The sequence below is a fragment of the Falco peregrinus genome, chromosome 4 (genome assembly GCF_023634155.1).
Source record: "Falco peregrinus isolate bFalPer1 chromosome 4, bFalPer1.pri, whole genome shotgun sequence".
Classification (NCBI taxonomy): domain Eukaryota; kingdom Metazoa; phylum Chordata; class Aves; order Falconiformes; family Falconidae; genus Falco; species Falco peregrinus.
The window spans coordinates 76,520,956-76,545,428 of NC_073724.1; the positions used below are offsets into that span (position 1 = coordinate 76,520,956).

General features: G+C 41.8%; 1 protein-coding gene across 3 annotated transcripts; it reads left to right on the forward strand.

Annotated features, from left to right (window-relative positions):
• Window positions 1–2,845: 2,845 nt before the first annotated feature.
• Window positions 2,846–22,596, forward strand: FBXL3 (F-box and leucine rich repeat protein 3). Of its 3 annotated transcripts, none has more exons than XM_055801190.1 (5): window positions 2,846–3,052; window positions 7,252–7,615; window positions 9,992–10,114; window positions 13,427–13,598; window positions 20,034–22,596. In XM_055801190.1, exons 2-5 carry the CDS (start codon window positions 7,253–7,255, stop codon window positions 20,675–20,677), a joined length of 1,302 nt encoding a protein of 433 aa, XP_055657165.1. In that variant the 5' UTR covers window positions 2,846–3,052; window position 7,252; the 3' UTR covers window positions 20,678–22,596. The 3 variants fall into 3 exon arrangements, with proteins under 3 accessions (XP_055657165.1, XP_005233511.1, XP_013151434.1); XM_005233454.4 differs by lacking the exon at window positions 2,846–3,052 and adding an exon at window positions 3,175–3,511; XM_013295980.3 differs by lacking the exon at window positions 2,846–3,052 and adding an exon at window positions 3,544–3,746.
• Window positions 22,597–24,473: the final 1,877 nt, after the last annotated feature.

Below are 24,473 nucleotides of genomic sequence, written 5' to 3' on the forward strand. Positions count from 1 at the left end.
CACCTTCATAATTTAAAATACTCCTTTCTCAAAAACTCATCTGCTGCTAGTTAAGTGGTAAGTAAGGTAGAGAAACCACCTAATGAAGATATACCTGTTCAAATATTTTCAAGTTACTAACTAAAGCATTGAGGTGCCCTGCCACAGCCGGCAGCAATAGAGCTCTTTCACAGACCAGCCCAGACTTCTGAGTACTGTCTCTGGACCTTTACTTCGACACTTCTTCACACGCTACCACCTATCCCAGTGCCAGCTACCTCACAGTCAAAGAGCTGGACAAACAGCATGGCTTTACCTACCAGGTAAGGGCATAGGTTTTCTTTTATTCAGTTCTGGTAAACTCCCAGCTTCTCATGCTTTGCCAACAGACACCAAAGACACTGTTGGCAGCACTCTGCATTGTATCCAGGCCCTGATTTGGCTCCAAGCACAGAGTTGCAGCTGCCTTTTGTGCTGACTTTGGCTGCTATGTCCCCAAATAGCAGGATGCAGAGAGCTCCTTCTGCACTTATTCTCATCTCATCCTACACTTAGTGTGCCTAAAACATACACAAGTAATTACAGCAAAACAAATAAAGGTACAGGCATCAAAGCAAACTTTGTTTGCTCCAAATACCAGGCAACAAAATAAAACTGCAAGGCACTGTAAGAAGTCTCCCCCAGTAAGTCAATACATCTAAGCTCAGGTAACGCAGTAGATGTTTGTTACCTCAAAACAAGATTGCAGCTGTTACACCTCCCAAGACTTCTACACAGAACCAGAAAATACTTTTTTTTTTTTCCACAAGATGTTCCAGTTTTTTTCCTGCAGACACCAGAATGCAATCAGAGCATTAATCTTGGCAAAAAGTCATTTCTACTTGTTGCAGCACAAACTAGTAGACTGTAGCAAGGCTTTTTTTACCTTTGGTCAAATTCTACTGTTGATGGCGTTTCCCCTTCCTCCAGAAGTCAGACCACACTACTCCTCCTCCAACTGAGCACCTCTCCCACAATCCTCAGGGCTATTTAACCACTTAGCAGGAACGGGCTACAGCTGCACATCATCCATGTCAATCAACCCACTGCCTTCGAGGCAAGGCCACAGCTGCATGTTATCAATGCTAATCAACCCACTGCCTTCATTCCTCTACTACTGACTTAGCATGACACAGATCAGTTACATTACATCATCAGCATAATGCTGCCTGAAAACAATAAGGGATGTGGCCAGGAGAAATGGTGGCTGCTTGCTCTACATGCGCTGATAAACAATAGTTCCTCCTCCCTATGTACTGGGCCCAGGTCTGGGTCAACTCTTTGCAGTCAGAGGCTACCTACCTCTCCTGCATCTCCAGCAGTTTGCAAGTTATATACGTGCAAACATAACACGTCCTTACTAGGAACTGTAATTGGGGGCTGTTATCTTCCCACCTTTAAAGAACCAGCAATGAATTGGAACATGGTGCTGAAAGCACAATTCCTAAATAGCAAGAATAGATGACACCGAACGTTTCCAGGTGGGGTCAGCAAAACAGTTATTTCAGTTTTCTCGACAGTATTGGCTTCAGCCATAAACACACCTCATTATTTACCAAGGTTTGTGTAGCTATTTCATGTAACAGAACAAGTTACACAGTCGCATATTTGATACTGCAAGTGTGTCTGAGATGTTCATTTCTCTGCTCAAGGTGAGGCGATAAGCCACTTCTTACTTCCAGACTTTTGTTGCATTTCTTGAAAAGCTGAAAGCTGGATGTAGATTTATAAATACACACAGAACTATACTGGCTGAGCTGTAGTAAATATCTCAAGACATTTCAAAGTGGAGAAAAAGAGATTATTCTCTCATACATGTTCAAAATTAAAATGGACATTTCTCACTGGAAAACATTCCTGTTTCTATGCAAGTCATTCCCTCCCCCCCCCCCCCCCCCCACTAATAATCTCAAGCAACTAGACCTAGAACTGAAAGAAAGGAAAAAAAAAAAAAAGTTCTTTTTGATGCTTTTTTAACAGACTTGAAGTACACAAGAAAATGCTGTGGAAGGGTTCTTTTATATAAAGTGCTTCTCTAAGAACTCAGGGATGGTGCCATTTGAATGATCACTGAAAAACTATTACCCTGTTTCAAAGCCATTTCAAGACAGGGGAGAGCACCAGATCATATCTGGCCGTTTCCATCAAACTTAGTGATAGCAACTGGGATCAAAACCCACTAGCTTGAAATTAAACAGTGGGGCAGGAATTTATTTCTTATCACTTCCAACAAGTAAACAATTAAAGTTAATTTTGGGGAATCTCACCAACCTGAGCCGCGTGCCAGGGGGACACGCTGTTAACAAGGCATCTGCAGCCCATGGGGACTGTCACACATCACTTCTTATTCTTTGCCTAGCAATATCCCAAGCACTTCGTTCCCAGTGCCTGCTGGGCCCACCAAGCATTGATTGTCTGCCTTCTCCATTACATTCACTCCTCAGGCTAGCCTGGCACAGGGCTTTCAAACTACTGAGGAAACCGGCTCTATCAGCGATGAGGACCCAGCTCCTCTGTGCCAGTATCACCCCGGTGTCTCGTCGAGACCCCACTCCTCCACTTCCCGGCCGCCCCGCACCTGAGGGGGAGGCCTGCCCGCAGCCCGGGCCCTGCCGCCCCGCCGCGCAGCAGCCAGCCGCCGCGGCGGCCCGGTGAGGCGCCGCAAATCGAGCCAGGAGGCAGCGGGGAGGCGGGACGAGGGCGGCAGGGCGAGCCAGCTGTCCCCGCGGCCGCTGCTCCCGGCGGGACCGGGCGGCACAGGCGGCGGCAGGGCGGCCATGACGGCGGGCAGCTCCGCGCGCGCGGGGGGGCGAGGGGGGGGGGACGCGCCACCCCGCATCCCGCCCGCCGCCATTTTCCCTGGTGTGCGTCGCTTCCGCTGCTGGGAAGTAAACAGGGAGGGAGGGAGCGACGCGGGCTGGACGGGACGGAAGCGCTGGGGTCGGCTTCGGTGGAGGGAGCTGATGTGGCCAGAGCGGAGGCGCCAGTGCGGCCCGAGTCCCGGTTAATGCGGAGCGCAGCAGGGAGCCGCCAGGTGAAGGGCTGGAAGGGGGGGGCGGCGGCGCAGCAGGACCTTCCCCAGGCCCGCGGCCGCGCTGCCGTGCGGGGCGGAGAGCGGGGTCCGAGCGGCGGGGGCGGCGGGGCTCGGGGCCCTGCCCTGCCCTGCCCGGCAGCGGGGCGCCGCGCTGAGCCGGAGGGAGCCGACCCTGAGGTGAAGCTTCTCCGGGAGCAGCGGGACTTAAAACCTGTCCCTCTGTGTTTATAGGGTGTCGCTGCGTCGCAGCCGCCTGGTACAAACGGTAGTAAATGGGAAACCCCTCGTCGTTCTCGGCAGAACTCGCGGTTCGGGGCGATTAGGGGTTCGGTTCGTGTCTGGGCGCCCCCCATTAGCGCGTTCCTTTCTGGAAGAGCCTTACTGGAGGTGTCAGACAGCGAGCGCCCTGAGGCTTCTCCATGGGAAAGCGTTATCAGCAGCCGTGAACGGTTGTTAAGGGTTTGTTTGTTTGGGTTTGGTCTTTTTTTTTTTTTTTTTTTTAAACTGCCATTGTGTTCTGTCTGCAACCTTACTCGGCAACAAAAACAACGCTGAGCATGTGCTTTGCTTCTCCTCCCACTTTGTGACTGAACTGTGTGATTTATGGTTGAACATGACCATACTGCCTGCGAGGTAGCGTGGGCTGCGCCCAGCTGCGGAGTTCAGAACACAGATTCAGAAAGAAGTTGTTATAGTAGGTTGAGTAGTGTACTTGGAAAATCTTTAGGAGTCAGGCATCCTGATTTCACGCGTCTTTCTGTCCTGGTAGACCTGGGTATTTTCCTTGGGGGTTTGTTGGTTTTTTTTGTTTGTTGGGGTTTTTTCTCCCCTTCCTGTCACGATCTTAGATTTTAAAGGAAAGTTGGTTATAGCAGCAATTTGGAAAACCGACCAGTGATAAGTGTGTCCTGAGTATGTCAGGGAGAGTTAAAAGCAAGATTAATGGTTCAGGCATTGTAAGAAGTGATAAGCAATCGTTGTTTGAAAAATAGGCTGTGCCTATGCAGTAATATGCTAGAATAGAATTTTGCATCGTCTTCCTCATTGAGAAGTTATTTCTGTTGGCCTTGGATTTAAAATGGTTAGATCTTCAGACTATCAGATACATAAAACAAAGTGAACTGTCTTAATTGCATTTGCCTGTTTCTGTGTGAAATTTGCAGAAAGATTTACTCTCCTCGGTGGCTTTATTTTTTTTATAAATAATTTGTAGATGACTTTGCAAACTTTTGTAGGCAAATCTGCATTCTTTCAATTTGTGGAGTTTTTTTATTGTTAAGCATGTTAAGGGGTTGAAATCAGTTATGTTTTTAAAAAGGTATTCCAGTACTTCAGATTCTGAAAGAGATGAAAAAAACCAAATGAACAAATTACTTAGAAATTAGATTACAAATGGTCATTGAAATCTTAAAAAACATTATTTAGTCTTGAGCTTAGACTTAACACCCCACACCCCCCCCAGCTCTTTGGAAGAAGTTCCACAAGGAGATGTTTTTGAAAACTTATGTTTACTCTCTCCTTTCCATTACAGGAGCATTTGAGATGTCAGTAAACAAAAAGCTGTCTGGAAATGTCTTTTCCCATCCCCTACTTTTCAAGCCATGGCACTTAAAACACATAACATCTTACTTTCAAGAAAGACTGTCAGCTGAAATTCATCCTCAGTATAGTTTTAGTGATGGCCGTATTGTCTTTTTTTCATTGGCTCTAAATGGCTATAAAAACTTGGGATAGTACCACACAACTTCAAGAGTGGCTTTTGATCCGTAACCAGCACATATTAACTACTCAGAACTCACCAAAGTTAGCTCACAGGTGCATCTTTTAAGTTGGCTGTTGATGACCTGGGCCGCTTTTGTCAGCCGTATCTCAGAGATTCTTCCAGCTGAAGAATTCATACAGTTTTGACAGTGGCAGCTCACTTCTTTTCTTAAAAAAAGTAAAAACGTGTTTGATCTAGTGCCTGTGTCTATGAAAAGAGCGGTTGTAGTAAGTGTGCTGTATATATGTGCATCAGCTCTACTGTCCATGCACAGTAGCCCCTATAATGCAATGAGAAAATCCAGAACTTGACTCCCTAATACCATGATAAAAGTAGCCTACCTAACTAGAAATTCATGCACATATATTATCTTATTAACAAAAGATGAGGCAGGATCTCTGTAAAGGGAGGCTTGAAGAGTCAAGTCTAACAGTTATCTTATGTAGTTTTTTACAGCTTAACAAGAGATGGCTTTGGAAAGACTTAAAGACATCAAACTCGCTATCCCAAATTTGGCAAGTGAACAGCTTGCGTATGCTGGTTGCTCACTATAACCTCATTGTTTGGAATATCTGTTTGGCCTAAAGTTTAAAGGAATGTTTCATTTCAGACTAGCTTATTAGAAGTAATATTCTTGGACTATGCTTTTTATCTCAAACACAAACATGACCGGTTTACAGTGGATTTGAAAACTAATCCTTTATTAGTTTTAAATTTAATTATTCAGTTTTCATGGTTGCAAAATCCAGTTCCTTCATCTTTTTGTTAGTTGCAGATGGTTCTAAGTCATTATTCAGTTTTCTTGCTTCTCTTCTGTACCAGTGAAGTTAGTGGCTCAGCCACAGAACTCTCTCTTGAATAGAAAGCTCGTTTCAGCACAGGAGTCATGTTTTGCATAGTCTCATAATCATGAGCTGTGAGTCACAGTAAGTAGTTCTCACCAAGCAAGTAGCGATTTTTACCCAGTAGCGTTTTGCTTTCAACGCGTGATAGCTTGCTTTTGTCATGTGAATAGGCAGGATTAAAGCCTTTTAAAGATAGTTAAGGACATGCTGGCTTTGAGAAAATAATCTGTGACGCATTGGATGATAAACAGTATAATTTTTCACTTGTATATCTAGTGTATTACACTTTTTTAAAAACCAAGACTTGTACTTAGTTGCAGTACATAGCAGAGTAAGTTCATTGTCCTGGTCCCAAGTGAACGGGGTATATGATAATCTTATATGTGTAATTGTACTTGAATGTTAAACCAGAATGATTTCACTGTGTATGAAGTCCATGTTTATCTTCTAGAAATCAGGGGGGCTGGGGGGGTGCTTATACCACCCCTGGATTCTCTTAGCTTTTTACAGATTAGAATTCAGTGTATTGTACTCCAGTGTGAGATCTCGTTCAGAACCCTTTAGGACATGGTGTGCATGCCATTGAGGCTTTTAGAAATAAATGATTGGTTGCTAAATTCAGTTGTAAGCTGGCATGTACAAAAGACCACGCTTTGATCAAAATCCAGTACTAGATTTATTTCAGATGTATGTAGTGGTGGAGTTTTTTTCCTCTTTAATAATGTGATACAAGATAGAACTTGTGTAAGTGAGACTGCTATGGAAGAAGTATATGCTACTGAGAATGAGATAACCTTTTGCCTCATCTCTGCTGAATTTAGTATGATTTTGAAGAAAGTTTGCTGACTCTTCTGTAAACTTTTTTTGTGGCTTGAAACTTCCAGACTCACTGGAAACCTTTCATAATCCCTATTTACTAGTTAGTTGGAGGAACAAAAGCACACCAGTGCTTTTAATGAAATATGTTTTTAAGAATAGTGATTTAAAATAGATGCATTTTGAAGTAACCTTTTTTTAAAAAATACATACATTTAGAAAAATACAGGTTCTTCCTGTCTGGGTATAAAAATTAATTGGACAGATAGAACATCTGCGAGATGCAATGCCTGCAAACATACATACCTCATTGTTTAGTTTCTTGCTTGACTTTTGCCTTCCACAGTTTCAAGTGTTGTTTTTGGTAAATAGGACTGGGACAGCAATATGCTGTCAGTGGTCACAGAATTGTTTAGAAGAGCATCTTCCCATTAGTAGGAAAGTAGATTGTTACTCAACAAAATAGTAAAACAAATTAGGTTCAAAGTGTTTTCAAACACCAAATTGAAATGCTGAAAGGGGAGTGACTGTTATGAATGAATCAGCACTGTTAATTGTTAAGTAATATTAAAGATATCTCTTTAGAGGGTAATGGTATTTTTAGACTACCGCTTCAAATTCATTGGGCTTTTTCTTTCCCTGAAAAAAACCCTCTGTAAAAGTGTGACTACAGAAAACATGCTTTTTTACCTCCATAGTTTCCTATTAATACTGTTCTTCTCAGCTCTGTTATATTTACACAATATATGGAAAACATTTTTGTATTGTTTTTATAGAATGAAACGAGGAAGGAAAACTAATGAGGCAAATAACAGTTCATCTGAAGAGACAACTGAGAAAGAATCCAAGAGACACAAGGTTATCGATGAGAAGACCATAGTTGTGCAGAGTCCTGACTGGGCGAACCTGCTTCAAGACATTATCCTGCAGGTGTTTCAGTACTTGCCCCTTCTGGATCGTGCTCATGCGTCCCAGGTCTGCCGAAGCTGGAACCAAGTGTTTCATATGCCTGATCTCTGGAGGTGTTTTGAGTTTGAACTGAATCAGCCAGCTACATCTTACTTGAGGGCTACACATCCTGAACTAATCAAGCAAATAATAAAGAGGCATTCCAATCACCTGCAGTATGTAAGCTTCAAGGTAGTGTATTTTATAGGCTTTTAAAAGTATCTTTATAAAAATAAAAGCAGTTGTTAAACTTGGTTATTTTTTCTTTACTGCATTTTATTTGGAATATTTTAAGGAAATAGCTCTGGTACTCTTGAGACAGTTTTGATGATTCATCTATATAAATATAAAAGCATGAAAAGTATGATTTAATTAAAGTTGGTAATAGAAATACTGATGATAAGTGGTAATTGACAACTATGATCAAAACATTTTAGCATGCTGAAAATTAAAGAGTATTACTAAGTGTTAGGAGAGGCTTATGATGATATATTTGTGATTAGGATTGTCAGTTATTTAAAAAGAAATCCGGCAGCTCTCAGTGTCGTAGGCCTTGTTTTCAGGCCTAGTTTACTGAAGAAATGGGTTCTCTAAATGGGCATATAGATATGGAGGTTACCTCCCATTGCATTTGTTTTTGTGAATATGTTTTCAGGACAAGAACTTGGAATAACAGTCCTGAACATACCATTTCATTGCCTTAATTCCATTAGGTGGAGATTTTTTTGTTTGGTGTAGGTTTTTGGTTTTTTCTCTTTTCTTGTAGCATTTTAGCTGTCTAAAATTAAGCCTCAGTGAACTGGCAGAACGACTTCAGCTCTGATACTACTGTATGTGTGGGTACCTGCTTCAGAATTAAGTTTGATCAGGATGCATACATTGAGTGTTTCTCCAGTTCACATCCTGTACGGACTTGGATCTAAGATTCATCGTTAGAAAACATGTAGTGCACAGAGAGTGACTTCAGTACTACTATTAAGCAGCTATCAATTTTAGTACTAAATTGTATGGGATTGTCTGTGTAATGGCATCTACTCAGCACAGCTGCATTTCAGTCAGCTGAAAAAGTATGTGGGTTTTGCAAAGGATGGTATATCTACTGATTGTGCTTGGCTAAGAAATACCATCTGGTGAGAACTGGCTTTGTTAACATCATGGAATTACTTTCAGCAGATGAAAACCTTTAACATTGGTTTACATATCACTATGTTTTAGAAGAGTGCTGTGAAACAGTCACAGCTGCATATGCATCAGCTATGTTACCAGTTTGGAAAGAAAATTACTCCTACAGCAAGGTGGACACGCTAGTTGTTTGTTTCTGAGATCTGGCAGTTTTAATGTAGGGAATCATCAGCATGTGGGTAGCTGCAGACCTCTGCCTGATCACATGTATTGCTACAGCTTGGTGCAGTATCAGATACAAACTGTTACCACAAGGTCTGCAGGGTTTATCAGTGTCCAAATAAAGGAAATTTATAGCAGTATTGAGATGGCCTTCCACTGTCTGTCTCCCCTCTACATTGCTTTGCTTCAAGTCATTTTGAAGGATTTCAGATGCTCTTCGCTGGTGGGGTGATACCCACATTGTTCCTTGAACTGTCCCTTTGGTGTTGCAGCATGAAGAGTAGATTGCAGGAAATAGTAAGGAGCAAGGATAATCACAAGGAAGTGGCTGTAACATTGACTGTTGCTCTGTCAAGGCTGAAAACTTGGGGTTTTTCTTTTGTAGGCAAAGAAAGATTGGATTGTCGGAAATAAGGTTTTTCAGCTTGTGTTCAAGCAGAAAATGAAGATTTGTTGGACTTGGATCAGTTGGTGGGAAGGTTGCATATCTTATAGTAGACTTAAAATTGGTCTTCTGATCAAGCTTTTTGCTGTTCTGTAGATTTGCAAAGCTGTCATGCCTACTGTAATAGATAGAGAATAATAACAGAACAATAAGAAATCATTCAGAAAACACATCTGACCGTTGAAGGAAATCCACTGAAGGCACATTAAGTGATTTGGTTGTGTAACAAGCAGGCTAATTAAGATATTTTTTTGTTCCCAGTGTATCCGTTGCATATCTGTTGTGGTATTAATGATGAAGGCCTAGTTATTTAGGTTCGTATCACAATGGACTTAACCATCCAGCAGCTCTGTGTTATGAGCTGAGTCACTGTAGGAGGAAGCAGCTTTCTCAGACAGTAAAATGTTTATAGAATTCATGCGTTTTTATAAGGAGGAATGTAAAGAGGAAGTGGGGTAGGCTCCAGACCCAAATGAACCTCTGCTTCCTAGTATTTGATGTGGATTGAGTATCTGGGAACAAACTGTTTAGGTGACCCGTCACTGTGCTAGATTTTATCAAAGTGTTTAGGAGAATGGTAAATTTCTAGTAAATTGTCTCGGATTTTTGGCATGTACTTTTTTTGGGGGAAAAAAGAATTACATTGATGGATTCCCAGTGAGGAATTTCAGAAGGTAAAGTGAAAAAAATGTTAAAAGTACATGTACTCTGCTTCGCTCTTTTGTAAAGACTATGTGTGATGCAGTGTTTTTTGGACAATAAATCTGTTTTGTTTTAAGGTGGACAGTAGCAAGGAATCTGCAGAAGCAGCTTGTGATATTTTATCACAGCTGGTGAATTGCTCTCTGAAAACACTTGGGCTAATTTCAACTGCCCGGCCAAGCTTCATGGATTTACCAAAGGTATTTAAATATGTATATTTTTCTATAGCAAAGTATTGCAGTGTTTCATAGTGTATTTCTGTTAACTTTATGAAAAGTTTTGTTGGAAGAATATGGATCTTTGGTAAAGATAACTGTTTTTGCTGGGCTCTATTAAAGGGAGGAACTGAGATGATGTACTAAAATGGTTAACTTATTCTCTGCACCATGTGAGAAGTTAGTCCTGACCTTGTTCTTCCAAGTCCTCCTGTCTACTGACCTCAATGTGGTACTGAGCAGCATGATGCAAGTCAGGAGGCTAGATAATTCCTGTCTGTGTCATTGTACTGTGGGTGATGTTTAGGGGGCTATTACAATTGAATGAGTGGGAGGGTTTAATCCATGTGAACTTGCTGTAGGGGTTGTATTATCAATGAGCACTCTTCAGAAAGCAATATGATCGTGATTTTCAATAATTCATGCCACACAGTCAAGTGTCAGATTCTTAGGCAGCGTGCACTGTATTTCTGAAACTTTGTCAGATTTTTACATTGCATGCTTACCAAAATTTACATTTTGTTAGAAGGCATCTGATCTGGAAGACAGTAGATCTCTTATGTGTGCTTCTAAACAGGAATTCCTGCTAGTGAGGTAGAAGTGTATTATTGCTGAGGAGCAAGAGAGTTTTGGGGTAACTTGGACTGTTTTATGGCAGTGATATCTCGAATGTCTCACAGCCTCAATTCTTGAATCCAGTCCACATGTATGTGAAGGACCAGATACAACTAGACTATTAGCTGGATCTCGGTGATGTCATTGCTGATGATGGCAACAAGGACACAGAAGAACTAGGGACAGCCCGAGGAGAGGAAGCAGGCTATAGGTTTAAGCAAGGTTAGCTACAGAAGGATTATCAATTACTATCCTTAGCAGTGATCACAGATGCATCATGTAGTTCTCTTGAATATGTATTTTTAATCCTTAATATTCAAAGAGGCTTTCCAGATCTTTAACTAGTTTCTGCATGTTTTTTCCTTTTTTGATGTGCTTTGAGATGTGACTATAAGAAAATCTGAATGTAGTTAAAACAATCCACAGACTCAGTGTGTTAGAAATACTTCGTCCTTTCAGCTCTTGTATATTATTTCTTAGTGAGAAAGCTAAAACAGCACTCGGGACTAGTTTTCACTGGAGGGGTATGTTATGGTCCTGTTCAGCTTCCTGAGTAGTTATTTGCATGGCCTTACTCAGCTTCAAGGCTTCTAAAATCCAGGCTTTCTCTTTTTTTTTTTTTTTTTTTTGTTCCCAATAGGTTCACATGTGGCCTTTAAAAATATATATTCTAAATGAGCCAAAATCAACTCTAGGCATAATTTTCCTTTTGATGTTTACCACTCCATTAATACTGTCACTGGCATATAGGACTGGCAATGTTTTTCAAATTTTCTTGGACCACTAATGAAACTAAAGAATTGAATTGGACAATGAATAAGCTCTTGTGGGAAGGCATTAGTAACAGGGCCATTGATGAGAAGCAGGCAAAGATAAATGGATCTGAAAAATGTTTAACACTACACTTTTTTTAATTATTTTTTTTATCAGACTGTATGGGAATTCTGAACTACTTTGTGCTATCTTCATCGGTGCCCTTCTGATTTCAACATGACAAATATTTGTAAATAGCACTTAGCTTTGTGTTGCCTAGTCTTTTGCTAAGCACATTCTACATAATCTTTTAAAGAATCATACTGTAGGCTACATATGTGGCAATATGGAAAAGGCATTAAGTCACCAGCTTTTACATTTTGGGATGTTGCCTGTCTTTGGTAGCTCTTCAAACTGTGATTTCAAATTACGTGGTTTTGTAAACATGGTTAACTTTTTTTGCCTTTCTATTTAACAGCCTTCTTAGCAAAGGGAATTACATTCTAAATATAGAGAATAAAAACACAGTACTAACTTTTGGAATACAGAATGGAAATATTAAAGCACCTTTTCTTCTGTACATAACATATATAATCAGCATGTTGTCAGTATAGTTGGGAGTGGTCCCTAAAGCCAAAATGCCTAATGATTCTGATTTGAACTTTTTGTTCCCATTTGCGTGAGCTGACTTTATATTTTCACATCAACATAAACTGTCAATTCCTCTTCTAAATCTAATTGTGAGTGAGTTTTAGTGAAAACCACAAACAGTACATAAGAATGAGCAAATATCTGTATTCAGGATTCTACATGTGAATGTGGCTCAGAGTGGAACAGTACTGAAATCAAAGTAGCAGGTAGTTTTGTGGGGTATGTAATGTAGTGCATGGAGGAAGTACTTTTTTTAAAGTCTTCTATTCAGTCAGTCTTGGAAGAAACTATTACTCACTTCCTTCATACCACTGGTGATTTCTACAAGCAGTGCTGTATCTGCTCCCCAGTCTGCATTTCTCAAGTTAACATCTTGGGCTCTATCTTTGGTGTAAGTTTCAGTGGTTACATAAAAATGCTGAGGAGCAACCTTGAGCACTGGACCTGCATTATCTATGCTGCTTAATCAGTAACTAATTGATCACCTGCTCCTTGGCTCTGTTTGGACTGCTCCAGTTAGTTATCAGAGATAAATGCACTCAAACCCTAAATACTCTTTGTGGATGGTAGGCAGGCAGTGGTATCACTTGGCTTTGGGCACATTTTAACAGGATGGAGTTGCCACTCTTGGTTGTGTTTGCATCTCACCGATACAGCACAACTCACTATGTGGGAATTCCTGTTCAAGAAGATGCTTCTTTTAGAGCAGGGGTCCTCAAACTACGGCCTGCGGGCCGGATACAGCCCCCCAGGGTCCTCAATCCGCCCCCGGTATTTACAGAACGTCCCTGCCCCACCCCCGCCCCCTGCCGGGGCTTGGCGGGGGGGGGGGTGGGGTGGGGGGGGGGGGTGGGGAACCAAGCAGCCACAGATGACTGCCACTTAATCCACGTGCCGGCCCCCTGTTTAAAAAGTTTGAGGACCCCTGTTTTAGAGTGTGACTTGCAAATAATCCTCAAAATTAGGGCTTCTAGGCTTTCTCTTTGCTTGCGGTCTTCCTACAGATTTAAGTTGGGATTGTCTCAGGTCAGGTTCTTGATTTATGTTTAATGTTAGACATTCTGATTTGCCAAATGCATAAATTGATAGCAAAAAATGATTATACTTCCTCTACTCAAAAATATGCCAATTTTTAGTATTTTTAATTATGCAGTATTAAAAGTATCAAAAGAATGCTCTTTCAGCAAATGCTGTCAATAAGTGAAAGAATACTAGGACTGTTGTAGAAGCATTGAGATTTTTATTTCAGATACTATTGTTTCTCTTTTTTTTTTCCAGTCTCACTTTATTTCTGCACTGACAGTGGTTTTTGTAAACTCCAAATCACTCTCTTCACTTAAGATTGATGATACACCAGTAGATGATCCATCTCTTAAAGTGCTAGTGGCTAACAACAGCGACACGCTCAAACTGTTGAAAATGAGCAGTTGTCCTCATGTTTCTCCAGCAGGTAAGCTAATGTGTTTTGGGGGTTTTGTTTTGTGGTTTTGTTGTGTTTTCAGTGTATACATTTGTCATGGTTTAACCCCAGCTGGCAACTAAGTACCACACAGCCGCTCACTCACATTCTCCCCCTCTGCCCCCAGCAGGATGGAGAGGAGAATCAGGGGGAAAAAAGGTAAAACGCATGGGTTGAGATAGACAATTTAATAGAACAAAAGCCACTACATGCAAGCAGAGCAAAACAAAGAATTCGTTCATCACTTCCCATCAGCAGGCAGGTGTTCAGCCATCTCCAGGAAAGCAGGGCTCCAGCATGTATAACTGGGAACGTGCCCCCCTTCTTTCACCAGCTTTATATACTGATCATGGTGTTCATGATATATGAAATATCCCTTTGGCTAGTTCAGGCCAGCTGTCCTGGTTATGCTCCCTCCCAGCTTCCTGTGCACTTGCTCACTGGGGGAGCTTAAAGTCCTTGAGTTAGAGTAAGCACTACTTAGCAGCAACTAAAACATCAGTGTGGTATCAACGTTATTCTCATACCAAATCCAAAACACAGCATTGTACCAGCTAGTGAGGAGAAAATTAACTCTACCCCAGCCAGAACTGGGACAGCATTAAATTCTGTCTGAAACCAGTAAAGACCTGAAAAAACGGGTGGGGTGAGAGCGACAATGAATGTATCTACAGCAGCTGTCACTGAATAAAATACTAACTCCACTGGTTGCCAATCCATCCATCCTACTACTGGCAGAGTGACTGCTGAGCTAATAATAGAATAGTGCATGTCTGTTCAGGACAAATATCCAACCTCTTCTAGAACTTTATCAAACTTCATAGCGCACTACTTCTAAAATGACTATTTAAGTATTCCAGTATAATTAGACTTTTTGGAACATGAGTTTCTTTTCTGATGTTCATTATGTATAGGTTTTGAGTGTTGCAAAGTCATGGATTATGAAAGTAGTTCTGAAAGAAAGCAGTTTTATCTTTTGCTGGAGAATAAATGTAGACAGCGTCAGCAAAGGGGAGATGAGACTGAGCTGTGCAGGACTTCCAGCATTACCAAATGGTGGAACTTCATTACCAACTTCATTAACACTAAGCGTGTTTGTAGCAAGAACGAAAACAGCTTGTATCAGAATGAAATCACTGAAGATTGTTGGGAGTTCATAGGATTAATGTTTGTGGAAGAATTATACACAAGAAGTTTAAGATTGATTCACAGCCCATCAACACTTACGGTTTTTCACTGAGAAATGGAAGACGAATTGTAAATGAGATGCTGGCAACATAGTTCAGTTCTTCTGAGGATGAGTAGAAACTACTGTAGTTTTTTCATGCAATTATATCGCAAGTGTAAATATTGGGTATATTATATGTAAAATTCACCAGCAGGACTTTGGTATGTGGGGAAAATCGTACTGTGGCAGAGAGCGTGTTACTGTAGTGATAAAAAACAAAACACAAACTTAATACCTTTTGCAGTCGCAGCTCTCAGACAAAACCTTGTGTTTGGTTTTATATAAGGAAGTCCTGCAAGTGCAGGTTTGTTTTGTAGCAGATTTGTCTAGCAAAGTGTTCAGCATGTGAACTGGAATGTTACTTCCTTCAAAGCTTTGTAAGCCCTTTGTAAAGGGGGTTGCTTAAATGGGCTTGAGTGACTGGTTTTCCTGACTTAAAATCTTGTTTGAGAATCGTTGTGTCTGAGTACAGGAGCCATAATGTGTCTGTTGAGAGGAAGAGGCTCCAGCAGGAGTGTAGCTGGGCAGAGAGAGTAATTTCCTTGGACTTGGATCCAAGTGTAAACTGTCAGCTCTAGCAGACTTTGCTGGCTTGTGGCTAGTCCTTGCCAGAAGGTTTTATGGAACATCATACACTTGATAATTTGGGAGGGGGCATCAGTTTACAAAGTTCTTTGACTGGTGTATACTGGTTGATGTATCTTGTACAATGTTTTTAATCGAAGGAACAATGGGTAGGAAATGGTAACACCTGTTTAAGGAACAAGAAGCCCAACTGCTATCGTCCCTCATGGAGTGGAGGTGAATAGAATGGGAGCAGATGCATTAGTGAAAAAAACAGAAGAGTGCTAAGTAAATGGCAAGAGAATTTGATTGCTTAATTTGGGTAGGAATGTACCCTGAGACAGAGAAAAAAGTGGATGTATTGGGTTTGTGTGACAAAGGTTTGGTAGTCGGGCCAGGGCTACAGAGGTCGCTTCTGTGAGAATCTGCTAGAAGCTTCTCCTGTGTCTGATGGAGCCAATGTCAGCTGGCTCCAAGACGGACCTGCTGCTGGGCAATGCCAAGCCCATCAGCAATCGTGGTAGTGCCCCTGGGATAATTTATTGAAGAAGGAGGGGAAAAATCCTGTGCAACAGCAGCTGGACAGAGGAGTGAGACTATGAGAGGCACAGCCCTGCAGACGCCAGGGTCAGTGAAGGAGGGGCAGAAGACGCTCCAGGTTGTGGAGCAGAGATTCCCCTGCAGCCCATGGTGAAGCCCGCGGTGAGCCAGGCTGTGCCCTGCAGCCCGTGGAGGTCAGTGGTGGAGCAGACCCCCACCTGCAGCCCGTGGAGGTCAGTGGTGGAGCAGACCCCCACCCACCTGCAGCCCGTGGAGGTCAGTGGTGGAGCAGACCCCCACCCACCTGCAGCCCGTGGAGGTCAGTGGTGGAGCAGATCCCCACCCACCTGCAGCCCATGGAGGTCAGTGGCGGAGCAGATCCCCACCTGCAGCCCGTGGAGGTCAGTGGCGGAGCAGATCCCCACCTGCAGCCCGTGGAGGTCAGTGGCGGAGCAGATCCCCACCTGCAGCCCGTGGAGGTCAGTGGCGGAGCAGACCCCCACCTGCAGCCCATGGAGATCAGTGGTGGAGCAGATCCCCACCTGCAGCCCATGGAGGACCCCACACCGCAGCAGGTGGATGCGCCCAAAGGGGGCTGTGACCAGTGGGCAGCCCGCGCTGGAGCAGGCTCCTGGCAGGACCCGTGGCTCCCTGGAGAGAGGAGCCCAGGCTGGAGCAGGTTTGCTGGCCGGGCTTGTGACCCCGCGGGGGACCCACGCTGGAGCAGCCTGTGCCTGAAGGGCTGCACCCCAGGGAAGGGACCCACGCTGGGGCAGGGTGGGAAGGACTGCAGCCCGTGGGAAGGGCTCGTGTGGGAGAAGTTCATGGAGGGCTGTCTGCCGGGGGGGACCCCAGGCTGGAGCCGGAGCAGAGTGTGAGGAGCCTCCTGCTGAGGGGGGGAGCGGCAGAGACAGCGTGTGAGGGACTGACCGCAGCCCCTGGTCCCTGTCCCCCTGTGCTGCTCAGGGGGAAGACACAAATAAATTGGGAGTGAAGTTAAGCCTGGGAAGAGGGGAAGGGTGGGGGGAAGGTGTTTTAAAATTTAGTTTTATTTCTCATTATCGTACTCTGATTTGATTGGTAATTAATTAAAATAATTTCCCCAAGCTGAGTCTGTTTTGCCCATGATGGTAATTGGTGAGTGATCTCCCTGCCGTTATCTCAACCCATGAACCTTTGGTTACAGTTTCTCTCCCCTGCCTGGCTGAGGAGGGGAGTGATGGAGTGGCTTTGGTGGGCACCTGGCCGCCAGCCAGGGTCAACGCACAGCAGTGGAACGAAAGAAATGCACCAATATGTGGATAGTTGGCTTCAAGAGCAGGCAGGCTGCCAAAATAAAGACTCTTGAAGGAGAATGAGATCTTTTTGAGCACTGAGACTTCCCTGCATTTTTTTTTTCTGATGGGAATATTGTAATGAGTAGGCTGCTATAAAAGTGGAAGAACTTTAATTGAACCAAAAGGGCCATGAGTTATGCAAAACTAACTACTTATACCTGCACTTAAAATGGTATAACATGCCTTCAAATTGCAGGAGGTGGGGGTGGGGAGGTAGGGTAGTGCTCATTACCAGATTAGTTCTCAGGAAATGTGTTCTTGAAGGACAGAGAAGAGTAATGTAAGTAGTGGAAGAGACAGAGTCCACCACTGCAGGGATAAAGGGAAAAGATTGATGTCAAACTGTGAATTGCTTCCAAAGGGTGCTCTGAATAATTCCTAATTTACCGTACAAAGGTAGAGAGGCATGTTTGAGTTTGGGCTGGACAAACAAAGGCAGCGATGTATTTCTGATCTTGGTGAGCATGTGTGAAGTTTCTTCTGATTGCTCTTTCCCCTCTGAACTTTAACTTGCATTAGAACTGCAGCAGTACCTTGTAAAACAAAATAACGGTTATTTTAAAATCCACATTGATGTGCTGCTGTTTATTACCTGAACTATTAGCTATTGGAACAGAGGGAACTGAAAGCACTTCCATAAAGGCTGTGTTTCTGCTGTGCTTTAGGGGTGGGAGGGTTGCTCCTCTTGGAATGGGGGGTGGGGGAGAAGGGCAGGTGTAGGATGAGTCTGCATCAGCAGTTTAGCAGAGGGGTAATTTTGATGCGGATCTGTGCTGTATGATATCAGAACGATGTACTTTTCGGTGACACAAAGGTTTGGGCAGTGCTGAGGGATGTTGTGAACAGCATGGGCTCCAGGCAGCCCCTCCGGTAACGATCTGCACTGCATTCATTGTCAGTTGCTATATGCAGGTTATGTAATTTCATTGACAGTGTGTGATGAGGATGTCCAGGCCCAGGCCCCTAAAAAATTGCAGCCAGCTGAACCCCAGTTCTTCCCTTTTCGCCTCGCACCAGTCAATAATGTACCTTTATAAAGTTAACAAAGACTTCTTGAAGGATGGCAGTTTGGACAACAAGCTGGTTTGGATGCTAAATTTGTAGTGAGTTGTTTTTGGAAACTGGTGATGAGACAATGTGTATGAATCTGAAATATTTCCTCTGTCAACAGACCCAGGTGTTGCGAAGCAGCGTGCCTAAGGCTGCTTAAAGGGAGTGGTCCTAGTAGCCCTTATGGGAGTGTTGCTGTAAGAATAACTGTGCTATGATTTAAGGGCAGGAAATTGTCTCTGGCACGTGTAGAAGGTACACAGAAGTTTGCAGTTGTTCTAATTTTGTACTCCTATCTTAAACCCCAATAAATCTGTATGTTCCCTTCACCTTGGATTCCATCCCTTTGTCCCCCAATGAAATAATGAGTATGCTTACATATATACACTGGTTTTACAGGAAATAGTTACAGTAAATGTTGGGTTAAAATTATGTTAACCTATATTCTGGTTTTTTTTAATTCTAATCTGTAACTTCTTTATTTAAAATTACAATATTTGATACTGTTAGAAAAGCTGCTGATGCATGTGTCCTTGCAGGTCCTTGGGTGAAAAATACATCTTTTCTTGGTGTAAATATTCATGCAGTATTTTTACAGTAATTTGTTTTCAAGTGTTTTTAGGCTCAGTATAGGCTCCTCTTTTGAGTTTAATAACTGCATCTTAAAACAGCTTATGTCTTTCTGTATTTCTTCCCATTGCTTTAAAGCTATAGTGGACTGAGCTCAGGTTTTTCAGTTCCATATTAAACACTGTTCTCATCTCCTGTGTTAATGGAAGACCATATCCCAAATTTTACGCAGTTTTCTCAGTCACATGAAATGCGGAAGACTGTATTCTTTTTTTTTTTAATGTTTTTTTTTTATTGTTTTGTTGGGTTTTTTTAGTACTGTTACCAGTGTGGTACCATTGCTTGTATCTGCAGGTAGGATGAGTGGAAACCTTAAAGACAGAACTGAATTCTTTTTGTTAATGTCTTTGTCTTCCATGAGCAGCAAGTTAAATTGACTCATTAAAAGGAGAGTCTGAAAATCATTGCTATAGCAATTGCTGCTATGAATTTTTAGTGGTTTCCCTCTTTTTTCATTTGCTGTTTCTTTTCCAAATTTAAGTATTTATACTTTGCTAGAAAGAACAAATGCTGACAGCAACAACTTCTGTATTTAATTAAAATCCAGCATTCAATTTACCTTTGCTTTCTGCAGGTGATGAATTTAGTTCATGGTTGCTTTGTCAGCCACAGAGGGAGAGTGCAGTTTTTCCAGAGCAGGCTAGGGACAAACTCATATTGTTATGAGTAAGCTCCTTTTACAAGGATGAAGTTGAGTATATGTTGGTCTTACAACAAGGCAGAATGGTCAGAGTATGCTATTTATATACTGATCACGTGAGAATCAACTCCCACAGGGAAGTATACAATGCAACATGTTAACTTCTTTAAGTTTCCCTAGCAAAATAGCGATATAGTCACACAGTGTATGTGTATCTTACTGTGTGGGTACAAGGAAGTCACAAGATCATCCTAATATGGAAGAGATTCGTGCTCTGGTTGTCCAGTATGATTTTGTTTCGATGTTAGGTCTTGGTTGCATGTTGAAATACCTGGTCTTTGCACGCTCTTGACATGCATCAACAAATTCACACTTAGGTTTCTCGTTATTAGTGTATTTATCTGTGTAACCCCTTTCATAATGTTCTCTTTTCCCAGGTATCCTCTGTGTGGCTGACCAGTGTCACGGCTTACGCGAGCTGGCGCTGAACTACCACCTGCTGAGCGATGAGCTTCTGCTTGCTTTGTCTTCTGAAAAACATGTCAGGTTAGAACACTTGCGCATTGATGTTGTCAGTGAAAATCCAGGACAGACTCAGTTCCACACGATTCAAAAGAGCAGCTGGGACGCTTTCATCAAGCATTCTCCTAAAGTAAATTTAGTCATGTACTTTTTCTTGTACGAAGAAGAGTTTGACCCGTTCTTTCGTTACGAAATACCCGTCACTCACCTTTACTTTGGAAGATCGGTAAGCAAAGACGTACTTGGCCGCGTTGGGATGACGTGTCCTCGGTTAGTTGAACTGGTTGTGTGCGCCAATGGATTACGGCCACTGGATGAGGAGCTGATCCGTATTGCAGAACGTTGCAAGTATCTGTCCGCCGTTGGCCTAGGAGAATGTGAAGTCTCTTGCAGTGCCTTTGTTGAGTTTGTGAAGATGTGTGGTGGTCGTCTCTCCCAGCTTTCTATTATGGAGGAAGTTTTGATTCCTGATCAGAAATACAGCTTAGAGCAGATTCATTGGGAAGTTTCAAAGCATCTCGGTAGAGTCTGGTTCCCGGACATGATGCCTACATGGTAAAGTCCTTAAAAGACTTCAAGACGGATGGAATAGCACCTTAAACCCAAGCTTACCATATTGCAATTTACTATATAAGCTTATTTAATACTATAGTTTTTACTGTAAGTTACTTCATTGTTTGATTAGAAAATTAATTTTTAATTCAAAAATTATTTGAAACCCAGATTCAAAAATAGAAATCATGGATAGCTCTAAAACCCATTTTCATCCAAACAAAAATCTGGTTTAGATTTGTTCTTTTTCATCAACAGTGACCTCAGACTTCTATGGAAATAAAAAGATGTATTTAATATAACTGAAATGTACCTCCAAAATACCAGTTTAATATGCTGTCCTTCTCTGATTCAGATACTAGTATTGAACATGATCAATTTGATCTTAGGAAACAAACGAAACCCCACAGAGATTGCATGCTTCTGTTGCAGACTATAGCATTTCTAAATCCAGTCATTTAGCTGAGTATCTAGTAGGCTGTTAAATGTACATGTTCTTTTTATAAAAGTCATAAAAGGCAAGAGCAATACACAATAATATAGTTTGGACAATTAAAATATTGTTTGCTACCTTATTCAACAGATTATTAGATCCATCTCTAAAATGTATTTAGCATGCAGACAGACAGTAGTGTGAGCTACCAGAAGTGGTGTGGTTTTTTCCCCCCTCTATGCATTTTAATATAGTTTGCTTATGGGGTCTCAGATCTGTGTCTAAACCTGTTTTAAGGTATTTTGTCTAGCTCAGGAAGCGAAAGCATTCTGGGGAAAAAATGTAGATACATTGTATTTAAAAATATTGGAGTTAATGAGCTTTTCTAGCACATTAACTGGTTTTGCAGCATACGGTTAGATGGAATAATGTATAGTTTATAAAATAAACCCTGCAGTGTTAAATGTGATGACATGGATGCCAACGGTGTGAGACAAGGAAGTCAAAATTTGAATGGTGACCAAGAACCTTTTAACAAAACCTTAGACCTTTTGGCTGCTTTCAGTTTGAGAGAAATGACATTGTAACAGTTGCTTAAGCTGTATAAACTAATTGTATACTGTAAATCTGTTTCAGAAACGTTTATGTATAAAGTGAATGTTTGATAGATGATCATTTTGTATACCTTTAATTCAGCTAGTTTGATCATTTCATAGTATTTAAAAACCTAAAGCAGTAGACTTGTGTGAAGTAGAGCAATAGGCAAAAACTTGTTTTGAGTATTTGGTAAATCAGTTTTATTAAAGAAAGTTTTTAGTCTGTAAGTGGCGTAGGCAGCGTGTTGCCTGTGATCTGGATGTGGCTTGTGACTTCATTTCTGACTGCCAACAGTTACGTTCTTTTTTACTTTATTGATTGGTAACACTAAAGTATTGCGTGGCTGCTGAATGCATTTGAAAGGTGATGGTGAGCCATCAGCAAGGCAAAGCTGTGCCGGCGGTGGGCTGTGCTGCACGCAGGGGTGGTGGTTTCTCATTCGAGCTGTACAGCTAGTGCTGGCGATAGATTGTCTTAATTTCTGATTTCAGTGATGTTTATCCAAATGTATAGTTCAAGTGTAATACACTTATGAGCATATTTAAGTTCATAATTATATTTTGAGCAAACAGTGTTCAGAGGACTGGACATCTTTATAGGGGAATTGTATGTTTCTGTAGAGCTTTGATTTAAAGATTGCATTTTATTAAATACATGGGTTTTGTATTAGAATTTATTAAACTAATGTAACACTAATTTGCTTTTATTTGCATAAAAGGTGTCAATATATTTAGTCTGTAAAAGTAAAAAAGCTCAGTGTTTTTTATATTCTGACTCTCAGAATTGCCTGCACGGTAAAGGTTGAGTAACGCTAGTAATCTGGGGAAGAGAACGTTTTCACTAAATGTGTGAAGTAATCTCACTAGTAATGCAGATAAAACCTCTTTGGACCTTGACTGCTGGTGTCCTGATGTTGGCAGTGTGTGTTGGTCTCCTGCTTACCGCTGTGGTAGCGGGAGTAACTGAAAGGCAAGATGCAACCTAAATAGCAGAGTCCCCTCACTTCCGGAATTGACATCCGTGAAACCCTGTGTTCTGCTTTTCACAGACAAACCTCTGTCAGACCCTGAGGTGGGGGACATGTCGGCAGCTGAAGGCTTTATGCTTAGTTGTAATGAAACTGCTTCCCCAGCCAGGTACGTGGCCAGCCTTTTCTGAGGCAGTCTCTCTGTTTTGTTGTTTAGACTTCAAAAAGGCCTTCATAAATGCAACACACTATTGTAATGGCTATCAAAATGTTCAGTGATAAGAAAACTGCTTGGAAGCAGTTGTCTCCCCCACTGGAGGTCAGCAGTCTTTATCCATTGAACCAATTACAGCATCCTTCGCTCAAATAATCCAGCTATAGAACAAACTTCCCAAGCAACCCTGGATTCTAAGTAGCCTCAGTAAAAACTACAATGCTCCTTTTTGGCAAGTCTTGTGCAATTCTTATTTTGCCTTTACACGTTTGGAACAAATTACTTCTTTATTATTAATCTGTGACACAAGTGGTAAAAAGTTCACTAGAAACATGAACATGAGTGTTTTATAGCTGTGTAAGATAATTTTCCCTGGGTTCACCTTTACTTCTTGCTGTTGTCAGAAGAAAACCCAGCGTTGGCTTGGTTGTCCAGTTTTGGGTAGGAGTTGTTAATGTGTGCAGTCACAAGTCTTACTTCTGAAAACAAGTGCTACATCATTTCGGGTTTTTGATAGAAAATTAATCTTGAAAGCTGTTGATGCTAAACAGCTGGGATAATCCTAACCAGTTACACTAGTTTACCATGAGATAATATATCAGAAGTGAAAAGGTGTGTGAATTAAGAGTAGCTGTTTACATTAACTTTGTAGTTTCATGCAATTTACCCAAAGCTAAAAACTTGTGAATTTAAGTGGGATTTCTTAGTCAGAAGCTTTCACTAACACTATGCAAAGATCTAACCGTGTAAGTAAAAATTGCTATACTTATTCCAATTGTTAAAATTTTCATGTGTGCCAAATTACCTTCCTGTGAATTTAAAGCAGGGTTCAGCTGGGCCTCTTTATATTTGGAGTTGGCCTGACTACAGCCTGAACTTTGTTACGTTACTTCAGAGAGATCTGTCTTCATCTCTGGCCAGTCTAGCTGGCTGCACATGCAATGGTAAAAGTGCTGCTGCTGTATCTAAAACTGGAGCATTGATTTAATGAGGAAGCTTGTGAAATCTTAAAGGCACTCGGAATTTCAGCATCTGTGTTTAGATGACAAACTGAATTCATTTTCCTAAAATACAGGTGCTGTAGAAACAAGTTCCTTGGAGACACGATCGAAGTCTACTAGTATTAACGCTGGGACAGTGAAACCACAATTAACCTTAGGTGTTCTGTATGTTCATTTTTTGTTAGGTTTTTCTTGTAGAATCACATCCACTGCTGGCTGGTGTCATTCATATGCTTTGAAACAGGCTGCGGGCATGTTTTCTGCTCTGTCTTCCACCTGTGCTTTTGTAAGATAGTGTTTCCTTGCAAAATGCTGAGGAACCGGGACAGCTCTGGACCTTTTAGAGGAATGTATCTGTTCCTTCCAGTCCTGCAGCATGACAGAAAACTCCTAGTTTCCTATTTTAGGATGATCCTGCATGAAGATCAGCTGTCATGGTTACAAGAGTAAGGAGAAAGGCTTGTGATTCTTTGTACTTTGTCTGTTGTGTGGACGTAAGATGAAGAACCGTGTAACCCAGATTGAAGTCGATGAACTGGCAGCCAGGCAGCCTGGATCTCAAAACCTGGTTTAAACATTAGTAAGACAAGA